The sequence below is a fragment of the Dermacentor silvarum genome, chromosome 1 (genome assembly GCF_013339745.2).
Source record: "Dermacentor silvarum isolate Dsil-2018 chromosome 1, BIME_Dsil_1.4, whole genome shotgun sequence".
In the NCBI taxonomy this organism is placed as follows: domain Eukaryota; kingdom Metazoa; phylum Arthropoda; class Arachnida; order Ixodida; family Ixodidae; genus Dermacentor; species Dermacentor silvarum.
In genome coordinates, this window is record NC_051154.1 from 398,319,211 (window position 1) to 398,332,243 (window position 13,033).

At 45.1% G+C, this 13,033-nt stretch overlaps 1 protein-coding gene and 1 long non-coding RNA gene across 2 annotated transcripts; both read left to right on the forward strand.

Annotated features, from left to right (window-relative positions):
• The first annotated feature begins 9,354 nt into the window (after positions 1–9,354).
• LOC119446634 (uncharacterized protein K02A2.6-like) lies at positions 9,355–10,359 on the forward strand. Its single transcript, XM_037711125.1, has one exon. The coding sequence runs from the start codon at positions 9,355–9,357 to the stop codon at positions 10,357–10,359; it is 1,005 nt and encodes a 334-aa protein (XP_037567053.1).
• A 527-nt stretch (positions 10,360–10,886) lies between these two features.
• LOC125942508 (uncharacterized) lies at positions 10,887–12,773 on the forward strand. The gene is made up of 2 exons (XR_007465165.1): positions 10,887–11,655; positions 11,794–12,773. It is a non-coding gene; the product is annotated as an uncharacterized LOC125942508 (long non-coding RNA).
• Positions 12,774–13,033: the final 260 nt, after the last annotated feature.

Genomic DNA, 13,033 nt, shown 5'->3' on the forward strand with positions numbered 1-13,033 from the left:
GCTTACTTAGCCTCTCTTTTGGACCAGCACTGAAGCAAGCAACTGTAATAACACCAGAATACTTGTTAGAATCTTCACTGCATATTGCTTATGATTGCTGACGTAGGTCTGCAAAGGCATGCTGGAAATTGCTCTATGCATTATACAAAGTTTGAAAAAACGAGTGCACTTTGTGCCAATGCTACAAACAAGGTGATAGGCTGTATGTAACTGTGCAGCACAATTATGGAAAGAACAGTAAATGTGATACGTTTCACACAATATAGATGTCAACAGCATTAAGTCTGGCTTAAATACTTTGTAATAAGGGGGATTTTAAAACGTACAGGAGACTATGAGAAGAGCTACATGGACTTCTAATAATAAAAATGCTGGTACAAAATAAAACACTGAAGTGCTAGACACTAAGTCAAAAATGTGCTGTAGTATCAGAATAAGAATAGCTTTTTATTATGCATCGGCTATGTTACATGTACATGGTATGCACAATTATGTATCTCTTGAACCGTCTGTGGTCCAAATAACCAAGAAATAACACCATGTCACTGCTAATTACTAAACTATTACACAACTTGAAGAAAATTGTGAAGGATGTGTCTAAACATCTTAATAGTGCAGGGTTCCTTAAGGTTAGGCTGTAACGAAATCCAAAAGTATTAGAAAACCTAGAAGAAAAGTTGCCGCAGTTAGTCTTGGGCATGGTAAACAAACAGTCACTATATGAAGCAAAACACATGGACCTTAAATGGGGAAGGTGGTTTTCCTCTAATAATTTAAGATGAATTTTTCCGTCGCCACGAATATCTAGTGAGTTTTTATGAAGCTTTTGCACAGATACGCTGTGAGTATGTTGACGTAAGCAGACGTTAGTCATGAGAGTAACGTCTCAGGGTTCGCAAAGGAGGACTTACACCGCTGCATTCTTTTATATCACAGAGAGTGCTATGGAAGCATCTCAAGGCACTACAAGAGCTGCAGGAGAAGGAAGGCCTGCGTGCAGCTAACAAGCTGTCAAAGGCGCACATCAATTATTACCAACAGGTAAGGTAAGCCTGAAATAATGCATGTATAACTTCTACAGATCTTCTTTCCCTGCATCCAACAGGTCATGAAAGTGAAGTTGGCGGCGCAGACGTTCAGCAGCTCCGTGAGCAAGGCGCTGGAGTTCGCTTCTTTGCGGAAGCTGCCAGGCTTCGGCAGCTGCATGGGCACAGCCAACTTCATAGCCATGGTGGACTGGTAAGGGCGCTAATGAAGCATTTTCCGTGCACACTGTGCCTTAAAATTAGCTAGACTGAACGTACTGGATGAGCATTTCATATAAATTAAATGTGAATTTCCAATGGCATAAGCTCTGGTTTTCACAAAGTATACAACACTTCATAAAGTGATGTATGCAGCTTGTGACACCAATACCTCATTAGGTGCAATTTCCTCTAAATATCAAAACCTGAGTTATGCAAACAGTCAAACATATTATACTGTTAATACCTGAAACAACAGTGCAGTAGGCCATTTAAGCTTACTGTACAATAACAAGCAAGGCCTTGTGTATATAATGCTACCTTCAGCTTTCAGGCAAGTGCGTGCTAGAATAATAATATAATATGACCATTTATATGGCTTCATGCATATGCAAATGAATGTTAGTATTTCACAGTACTATTCGTAGTTCCCACCTAGCGGCAACCCGCTAGGTGGACAGAGGTACTTATATGAAAATGGTATCCTTAATTATATGGTTTCCTTTGTAGCAATTGCTACGATTGGGCTGATATCTCATTTCCCATTTAATTACCTCTCTCCACCTAGTGGGTTTCTAATGAACTGTTACGCCAAAACACTAGCATTAGATTCAAGTTGTTGAATTCGACTTCGACCTGCCATCTGCTAGTCACTTCATTAGCTAAGATGGTAGAGCGGCTGCCCCGGAAAGGCGGTGGTCTCAGGTTCGAGTACCGGAGCAGAATGCATTTTTCAACTGCGAGGATTTTCTTTCGAGGAACCCGTATGGGTTTCCTTTGCAGCAATTGCTATGATTGGGAGGATGTCTCATTTTCCATTTAACTAGTAATTTTTTTTATAAACTACAATTTGAAACATGGAGTCGCAATGTAAGCACATATGTGGGTACAGAAAAGACAGGTCTGGTCCGAAGTATTACTAAAGATGAAATGTGGAAGGCTTTGCAAGATACGTTGGGGAGAAGGCAATGGAACAACAGTGGACATGATGAAGCAGCCGAGACATTGTACATGAAATACTATTAAGCAATGCACATGCGCGCGCACTGCACGATTTCAAATGCACCAGGAACTTAAAAGGATGCTTACATAATACTACACCATTATTAATAATGTTGGTTGCTGATAATCTGAAAAAAAAGAAAAAGAGTACATAAATATTGACACATTAATTTACTGTCTGTACTGCACATCACAATCACTATGATGGCAACAAAAAATCACGGAGGCATACTAAGTAATACACATAGTGCCGAACAAGGAAATATGTATTGAAGTAAAAGTGTTTCGGTTATCCCATGGAAGCCTTCTTTACAATCACTTGCTGTTCACAATGACCTAGTCAATGTGAACAAGGCACCCATGGGGGCGTCGAAACAAATTTTAATTTATTACATATTACCGTGGTCGTCACTGTGTTTGTTATCATTTATTGTCCCTTATTAAAGACCCCTTTCAGGGTATTACATAAGGTGGGGGGGGGGGGGTCAGCACTGTCTCTTGAGTGAGAATGTCTCTGTGTGAATAAAGCCTGTGAAGAGTTTCATACGGGTTCCGTTATCACACACTTCTGTTGAGCAGCGTACAGAAAGGGATTACATAATACAGCACCTCAATAGAACAGTTTGTTATTAATTACATGAAATGTGACACAAGTAGATCAACTTACAGTCGCAACATTCACAAGTTATGCACTAAGTAATGGGTGAAGAAATAAGAAATGTTTTTAATATATGGGGAAGCAGTACATGTTATGTCCATTTCATATATTTACAATTACAGCTTTTGAACAATTACGGAAATGACATGTTTACCAGCAGGAAGATAGTCTTGTAGTTTAAAAGGACTGGCAACTGCCCAGGTTGTGTTGCGAGGCGTTGGTGGAAATCAAGTGACCATCATTTATAGTAATACATAGAATCCAATATGCTGTGCGTTTTTTTATGTAAGAATTATAATTTTATAATGGCAAAGAAAGTATCAAGAAGCAGTAACTGGTGTGACCTTGCGGTGATATCTTGGTACTTGTTTCATGCATTGAATCACAACAGTAACTGCAACGCCAATGCATTTCTCTGCAAAGTTCGGGAATTGATATCTCAAAATTGGTGTCATACAGAGAACTTGTTTTAAGTGGCCTTGCGAACTCCACGGCTAAAATTTGTAAATTGCAATATAGGCCACAAGCTCGGTAGTTAAACATTTAATTACTGAAATTTTTGTTCATTAGTCGATTATGCAATTTAAATTTTTTTATAAGTAATGTCCGCCTCTTCGAGTAGACCAGCTCATGAACTAGAATTGTGCTATCTGCCACAAGCAACCTTTAAAATTTTTCAAAAGTGCTCGCTGGAACACTCGGTATGTCTGTTGGGGACATAACAGCAAGTGCATTTTTACAAACGAACCCTTAGATGTCAGAAATGCATAAGCATCATGAACACTTTACCTTGTTTAAAATGTGCATGTCTAGAAAGCATCTTTCAGAAATTGCTTGGTTGTTTAATCTAATGCTACACTTACCATTTCCTTTCTAGTGCATTCGACCTGCTGAACTCCAGCAACCCTGTCGCCACTGGCTTCAAGGCTCCACTGCAGCCATCAACGTTAGCTTTCCAGAGAGAGACCATGGAGGCCGCTAGCTTAGAACTCATGCAGCTGCACTTGGCCAATGAAAGGCTCGTTACCCAGGATGGCAGGCGAATGTCTGTGATTGCACTCGCATTCACACTCAAGAGTGTCTCCCAGCTGGCAGAAAAGCTCCTCGATGCTGACCTGTGCAAGTAAGTGCATAGGTAGATGTAGTGCACAGGTGCCAAGATAAGGTGATTAAAAAGACAAAAGTTTGCCATGAGGTAAAATAATGAACAATAATCTCAAGACAAAGTAAACATTTCAAGCTGTCTTATGGTATGTTAAGGGTGCTCCTTGTACTGTTTTCATGAAGGTGGAGGCTGCTTAACACGTGTTAGTTTAACACGCACAACCATCAATCTACCATGATTAATGAAGTCAAAATGTTCGATGAACTTTTAAAGCATGAGGGCAAGACCCAGTGAAAGACAGGCAGGAGAGGATAATGAATACACATTACTAGTCTATGTACCAGGGCACACCACATTTAGCCATGTGACAGCCTCATAATGTGTATAACAATTTTCATTATTCTTTATATTTATAAAATTAATAAATAGTGGTCTCACAACAACACTTCAGTTTAAGTTGCTTCCTCACAACTAAACAATTTCAGGTGGCAATATGGGCGGGCCATTAAGCTACACATTGAACCAAAACTAATGACATCTAGTGATGCCTTGAAGCAGTGATATAATAACCCAAGGAATATGCTTTTCCAAATGACATGCATTGCTGTGAAAGGCAGTTTATTGAAAATCTGTTGCACGATTTTGCTTATTGTGGTTCCTGGCAAACCTAATAATGCAAGAAATAGGTGTGCAACGTATCACTACAAAATGTTTATTTTCAAAAGAGGTATGCTTTTTTGCCTATGGGAGAATTGAAAAAAAAAGAAATAGGTTTTGGAGGAAATCATCAAAAATAAATCAAATAACTGCATCACACACAAAAGACATTCAGGAGCGCTAAAATCACCCATATCGGTAACGTGGCTTGCCCTGACTCTTGTTCTTGCCGGATTTTCCTTGTGTGGCATTCCATATTGTTTTATCTAGCTTGTTTTGCAGGCTCAGTACTGTGATACTGGGTCCACCACACAGCGACATCTGTGTGTTATTTACCAGAAAACAATTGTTTTCCTCCACGCTATGACTACCAGTATGAAAGAGACGGACAGCATTGTTAACTAAGCTAAACAAGACAATCGTCTTCTCATTTTACATGCCCAAAGCAGTGCTATGAGGAAAGTAGGACTACCGCTACAATATTTATTTGTCATTACTTATATTTTCTACTCATAGTAGAGCTCGCTGCCATTGTTATACTTGCTAGTATAACAGTAGCAGCAGTAGTATTGGTAGTACTTATATATTTCATGCAGTCATACAGTAACTGATTTTGGGTCCATTTACAGCTATGTTTACATTTATCATTAGAATTTCATAGCTTCATTGCAACTGATAACCACCTCATTGGTGCCGTTTGTCACCATGCACCCCTTGTGCCACAAAAACGCAGCATAATGCACCTGCTGCTACTCCTCTTGACCAGTGCTCTGTGACCTGTTTTTGACGTTGTGCCAATATTTTTTTTACATGGGAAACATTTGACAAATTCTGTCATAGCCGCTCATAACAAACGGTAGACAGCATCAAATTTTATTCCATATACCAAGCATTTTATTGTAACTCACGTTGACTACTCTCGTTTCTTAGTATGATATCCGACATCATGTTTGTTTTAAGGTATAATCTTTAAAAAAAAAAAGACCGTGCTGGGTGCTAAAGGGAATCGTAAGAAAAGTGGCAGTAACGATTACTCCATATTCCCATTAGAGAAGAAAATGCCATAACAAGGAAATATAAGGAGCACACTTAAAAACTAGCCAATCATATTTGCTTGATGCATACATAATCACAAGAAAAACATCACTCGCATGGAGCCTGCTATTATGTAATGAACATATTCATTTTGTAATGTCTTCAAATGTTAATGGTTTTCTTTGCTTTGTTGTGAGGAAAGCCTAAGATTAAAAAAAAAAGAAATGCTCCACATGCACATTATTTGCCAGTCGCACTTAAAAAAAGCACCAGAAAATACAGACAAGAGAAACTGTTTGTACAAGATCAGGAAGTGCTACTTTGCCCAGGTGCCTGCTCAACATACAGCAGAACTGTAATCAAAATGCCAGAAGAAATGAAAGAATAAATGCCTTTGTGGTGGTGAAGATGTAGTTTGGCAGCACCTAGGCAAGTGGCATTTCAGTATATCCATTGTTGAAAAAATTTAAAGAACACATTTTGCAATTACGACACATACGTTTGGTGGCTCAATAAACTCCCCCATAATTCCCAACCATTCTTTTCCTGACTGGTTTTCAGTGTTGGGTATAAAGCAGCAAGGTACTAACTTGCCTGTTGTTTGCAGGTACATCTGCACGAGAAACCTGAACCAGGACCCCCTGGAAATGTAGTTGCATAAGGCAGCGAGGTGGCTGGAATAACAACCCTTCAGCGGTGCAATTCCGGCACGTCTACAGGCAGACCATAGTACATGCAGCTGTTCTTGGTTCAAAGAATGCCAACGTAACTGCACAGACTGAGGGGATATGCCTTTCAAGAAACCAGGGGCAGCCCAGCAGCGATTTGGGTGACATCTATGAAGAGCAGTCAGCTACACTGGTGGATGCTCTGCTCGAGCACGACTACTTCGCTCTGAGCGAATATGCTGTAGAGGTCGCCACCTGTGTGCCTTGAGCAAGTGGCCATAAGGCGGCGCTACAAAGACCTGATATATATAAGGGGCTTTGGGAGAGTGTAATAAAGTTTTTTGTTTTGGTTTCCGCTTGCCAGTAGTCCGCCTCGTCCCTCGGGTCCTATGCTGAACATGGTGTCAGAAGTGGGATCCCGCTGTTAACGCTGACATGCCTGACACGGAATCCACCCCCGCCGAGACCACCGAACCAAAAGTGCACATCGTTCACGCTGGCGCATCTGGTCTGCGCTCACCTGAGAACTTTACGTTTTCAAACCCGGGAGAATGGCCAACGTGGATTTCGACGTTCAAGGATTACGCTTTCGTGGCCGGCCTCCACAGTGCCAGCGATGAGGCCCAGGTACGGACACTTCTTTACTGTATGGGACCGCAAGCCAGGACCATTCTATCGTCCTTGGGGGTGTCAACACCGGAAGCGCTTTCTTTCACTGCCGTCAAAGAAAAGTTGGATTCGCATTTCGTGCATCCAGTAAATGAGATATACGAAAGTCGTCGTTTCCACCGCCGCACTCACCAACCAGGCGAATCTGTGGATGACTTTTTTGCGGCATTACGCAACCTGGCAAAACACTGTAGCTATAACAGCCCGCTCGTCGAGGACCGCCTTGTTCGTGACAGATTCGTCGTAGGCATACGTGACGAGAAACTGTCTGATCAATTGTGCCGGTGCACAAAACTTACCGCTGAGGAAGCACTGTGCCAAGCCCGCATACACGAGGACGCAGAAAAAGAGCGGTTATCACGCGCTAGATTGACTATGGATAACGCTCTTGCCGAAACGCTAAACATTGACTCGGCCCACCCCTTCGCCACGTTTTCGCGACCAGTCTGAGCAACCGGCTAGGTTATCGTGTGGCTTTTGTGGACGACAGCATCACTCTCGAAAAGACTGCCCAGCCAGAAAATCAGTTTGCCACTACTGTAGAAAGCTAGGTCATTTTGCCGAAGTGTGCATGAAGAAGAATAGAAATGAGCTACTGGATTCCGTCGAACTTCACAACCTGGATTCACGACGTGCAAGGTACATATACATACTAGTGAACGGGCACCAGGCCGAGTTTAAGATAGACTCTGGCGCAGAAGTCTCTGTTGTCTCGCCGTCTTTTCCAGGCCGACCGCGGGTGCTGGATGATGTTGAAGGGGAAGTCTTGGGCCCTGGCGAACAGAGTCTGCACGTTCTTGGTACCTTTAAAGCAACCTTACAGTGGGGTGATAAGTCCACAGTGCAGACCTTGTACGTGGTTGAACGTCAGCGCACTCACCTGCTTGGGCTCCCTGCAATTGAAGCCCTTGGTGTTGTTCACTTCCTGGATTCTGCCGAGTGCGTTCATTCCCCCACAGCCAAGATTTTCCAAGGGTTGGGAAAATTCGGCAAGCCGAATATCGCATTCGCATTAAACCCGGCGCTCGTCCATTTTCCTTGAGCGCCCCAAGGAGGATTCCAATTCCTTTATACGACGTTGTCAAGAAAGAGCTAGACGACCTGGAGTCGCAGGACGTCATAAGGAAGGTAGAGACGCCAACCGAGTGGTGCTTCGGGCTTGTAGTCGTGCCCAAATCATCGGGCGGCTACAGAATCTGCGTCGATCTGACGAAGCTGAACGAAGTCATCGAAAGGGAGCGCTTTATCTTGCCGACGGTGGAACAGATCCTTGGCCAGTTGGGTGGAGCGCGAGTATTCTCCAAGTTGGATGCGCGGTCTAGTTTCCGTCAGGTGAAGCTGAGAGCCGACAGCCAGGAACTCACGACATTTATAACGCCGTTCGGCCGCTACTGTTACAAGAGACTCCCTTTTGGTATTGCCACGGCACCAGAGTATTTCCAGCAGTTAATGTTGAGGGTTCTTGAGCGCTGGCCTGGGGTCGTGAACCTGATTGATGACATTCTAATCTTTGGGAAAGACCGTCAAGAGCACGACGACCGCCTGGCTGCAGTCCTTGCTCGCCTTGAGGAGGAGGGTGTCACCCTTAACGAAAAGAAGTGCGCGTTTCGGGTCAGCTCGGTCAAGTTCATTGGAGTAGTGATTGGGGCAGACGGGATCTCGCCAGACCCGGACAAGGTGAAGGCTGTCAGGGATCTGCCGCCACCGACCGACGTCAGCGGAGTATGACGATTACTGGGAATGACCAATCACGTCACACGGTTTATACCTCACCTATCCGACGTTACGGAGCCCATTCGTTCCCTCCTAAACAAGAACAGCACCTGGACTTGGGGTCCCAGTCAAGAAAAAGCCTTCTCACGCCTCAAGTTGCTATTGAGCTCCGACAAGTGTATGGCAAAATACGATCCTTGCTACCACACTGTAGTATCCGCGGATGCCAGCTCCTACGGTCTGGGAGCTGTAGTGCTACAGGACCAGCCTGAAAGTACTTGACGGGCTGTAGCGTATGCTTCAAGGGTGCTTACTCCGACGGAAGCACGTTATAGTCAAACAGAAAAGGAAAGCCTCGCGGTGACTTGGGCCATTTCACGGTACGACCAGTTCCTTTGCGGCCTAAGCTTCGAGGTAGAGACAGATCACCTTCCTCTGGTCACCCTTTTGGGCAACAAGGACCCAGAACTCGTGCAGCCTCGCATACAACGAATGCGAATAAAACTGATGTGATATCAGTACGTGGTGAAATATGTGCCTGGAAAGCACTTAGCTACGGCGGACACTTTGTCACGAGCTCCCTCTGATTTGCCAGCTACTCGCATGGTAGGCACCCTGGAGTTGTTTGTCGGTGAAGTGTTCAAGGAATTACCGCCTCTTGTAGCAAGGCGGCTAGAAGATGTCCGCATACACCAAGCCCAAGATGGAGTCTGCTCTGCGGTCATGACGTACTGTATGAAAGGATGGCCAGACAAAAACAAGGTGCCCCTGCAGATCACTCCATTTTGGAAGGAGAGGGACAGATTGAGCATATACGACGGCATCCTTCTGCTGGACCGACGACTTGTCATTCCTTCAGCCTTGCGCCAGGACATTCTCGCACTCTTACACGAAGGACATCAGGGAGTGCGCCGTTGCCAAGAACGGGCCAGGGAGTCTGTTTGGTGGCCTAACTGTAACATGCATGTTGAGCATATGGTGACCCAATGTGCCATATGCGCCGAGACTCGAGTTCAGTGTTCTGAGCCTTTGTTGCCCACGGTTACACCTGACAGACCGTGGCAGCACCTTGGCATCGATCTGTTTCAACTTAAAGGCCGCGATTACGTCCTGATTGTTGATTATTATTCCAGGTTTCCCGAAGTAGTCTCCGCGGGGTCCACCACGGCACCAGCTGTTATCTCGGCGATCAAGAGCTGCATTGCCCGTTTTGGCATACCGGACATTGTCCGGACCGACAACGGACCGCAGTTTGTGTCCAATGAGTTCGCCGAGTTTGCGCGGTCATACGGCTTCCGTCACGAGACCAGCAGCCCGAGGTACCCCCAGAGCAATGGAGAGGCAGAGTGCATGGTGCGCACAATGAAAGACTTGCTCTTCAAAGGTCCTGATCCCTACCTTGCCTTACTGTCGTACCGCGACACGCCTGGTCCCAACGGTATTTCCCCGGCTCAAGCCCTGATGGGAAGGAAATTACAAACTCGTCTCCCGAAACTACCAGAACAACTGGTGCCGTCGTTACCATGCCACACGAGTTTCAGGGAAAAGGACTCGTGGAACAAGGCACGCCAAGCGATGAACTACAATCGCCGTCATGCTTCAAGCTAATTGGCCCCTTTGAGTCCTGGAGACTATGTATGGGTCACTGACACACGCTGCAGTGGTGAAGTACTCTCACAGGCTCAGCGTCCACGGTCCTACCTTGTTCAGACCCCCAGAGGCGTCCTTCAGCGTAATCGTCGACACCTGGTACTTCATTCATCGGAAGCGACCCCAGCTCAACTGGCAGCTTCTCCGCCTGTCACTCCCGAGATCATGCAGCCTGCAGCACCTCGGGAAGATCCAACGCAGACGGAAGTGACGCCGCAGGAAACGCTGACACAGACTCGCAGCAGTCGTATAGTGAGACCACCGCGGCGGTTGGACTTGTAGGGACCTGTCCCATAAAGGGTGAAAAGAAGGGATGTAGAGGTCGCCACCTGTGTGCCTTGAGCAAGTGGCCATAAGGCGACGCTACAAAGACGTGATATATATAAGGGGCTTTGGGAGAGTGTAATAAAGTTTTTTGTTTTGGTTTCCGCTTGCCAGTAGTCCGCCTCGTCCCTCGGGTCCTATGCTGAACATATGCCAGTGAAGTCGTCCGCTACATCGGTGGCTTTGTGGTTAGGGCAACCAGCAAGCATCTTCACTGTGCGGAATGCGCAGCAATGCTCACCAATGACACTGTGACTAGCTTGCTAACATACATAAAGGACAATGGTGGTCTTACAGAACCATCACGCTTTGTGCATGCAGCAATGTGTGCAGCAGAGACAGTGCTACGCCAAGGCAACACGACAGGAGACAACATCCACAAGATAACTCTTAGGGCCTTCCAACAATTCGTTAAGCAATATGAAGTCATGCTTCACAATTGTACACACTACTCTGAAGACCCGCAGCATGTGATAAGCCTCACAAAAGTGCTGCAGAAAAAGTATGTCACTCTCCGAATGAAAGAAATTGGTAGACGCCGCACTGAGCAGGAGCGCGGTCATCAGGCACGTGCTCACAAAGCGTGTGCTATTTGCTCACCAGTGATTGACCTAGCAAGTCACCTTGAGTAGAAAGATTCTACATTTCACACAAAAAAATCATACAATCTTTTTGTGACAAGACAGCTCCAGCAAAGACAGCAAGAGCTGCAGTTTTCCTGTTGTTCTGATACTGAACTTTTGTGACGAGACAGCTCATGCAAAGACAGCAAGAGTTGTTGCTGATGTGTAGGTACGATACCCGGCTTCTGTGATGACACAGCTTCTGCGAAGACTGCAACAGATGACTCTCTTGTGTAGTTACAGGGTCTGCAAGTGTTGTGACGAGACAGCTCGTGCAAAGACAGCAAGAGTTGTTGCTGTTGTGTAGGTACGATACCCGGCTTCTGTGATGACGCAGCTTCTGCGAAGACTGCAACAGATGACTCTCTTGTGTAGTTACAGGATCTGCAAGTGTTGTGACGAGACAGCTCGTGCAAAGACAGCAAGAGTTGTTGCTGTTGTGTAGGTACGATACCTGGCTTCTGTGATGACACAGCTTCTGCGAAGACTGCAACAGATGACTCTTGTGTAGTTACAGGGTCTGCAAGTGTTGTGACGAGACAGCTCGTGCAAAGACAGCAAGAGTTGTTGCTGTTGTGTAGGTACGATACCCGGCTTCTGTGATGACACAGCTTCGGCGAAGACTGCAACAGATGACTCTCTTGTGTAGTTACAGGGTCTGCAAGTGTTGTGACGAGACAGCTCGTGCAAAGACAGCAAGAGTTGTTGCTGTTGTGTAGGTACGATACCCGGCTTCTGTGATGACACAGCTTCTGCGAAGACAGCAAGATTTGTTGCTTTTGTGTAGTTACATGATCTATGACTTTTGTGATGGGGCATCTCTTGCAGAGATTGCAACGGCCTTCACATTTAGGCAGTTATCATACCAGGCTTCTGTGATGAGGCAACTCCTGCAAAGACTGCAGAAGAGTTGTCACTTTTGTGTAGTTGCATGACACTAACGTCATGCAGTTGACCCAGTGGCTGCAGCATGCGGCGATTACAAAAATTATGGGGGGAGGGGCAAGAGATGTTGAGCCCCACCACTCTCGCCTCCTCGTGGTTCCCCCTGGGAAACGCTGGGGCTTTGGCAATGCCTTAACCCCAGTAGGCTAAAGAGAGTGGAGAGCAATAGTTAAATAGATACTAGAGCCTTTATGTTGTTGGGATGCCACATGGTGCAGGCAAGTACAATTTCCATGTATAGAAAATTTTATAATGCGAGAAAAATGGTTTGTGCAATATACGCACTGTTCTAGATGAAAAAAAGCGAAGTATGAGGTTATATGGATGAGGAGCTGCTTTAAGCATTCTTGCATGGCAAAGAATTTTGAATAAGTTACCACATGAATCTCATGTAGTCCCATTTACGGACACTGAACCGAGGCAGTCTAGCTGCTAGAGCCCCACAGCAAATTTAATAAAAGCAAAAGTAATTATACATTACTGATTTTGGTAATACCCACTTCCATCCTCTTTACTTCACCACTGTGAGGCTAATAATGCGTTATTTTGAAGTACCGATGATGCAAGCTGCGCTAGGCCACTCGCAACGACAAATGCAATTCTTACGAGATAACGCGACGGCTTATTGGCACAAGGCGGAACAGTACAGCATTAAACAACACAGTAAACAAGATCACCGAATGACAGAATCGAATCATTCAGCAATTCCCTTTTGTTTAGCAGTAGTGATGCAACACGAC

Coding starts and splice junctions, on each gene's coding strand:
- LOC119446634 (XM_037711125.1), top strand. CDS start 9,355: ATGGTAGGCACCCTGGAGTTGTTTGTCGGTGAAGTGTTCAAGGAATTA.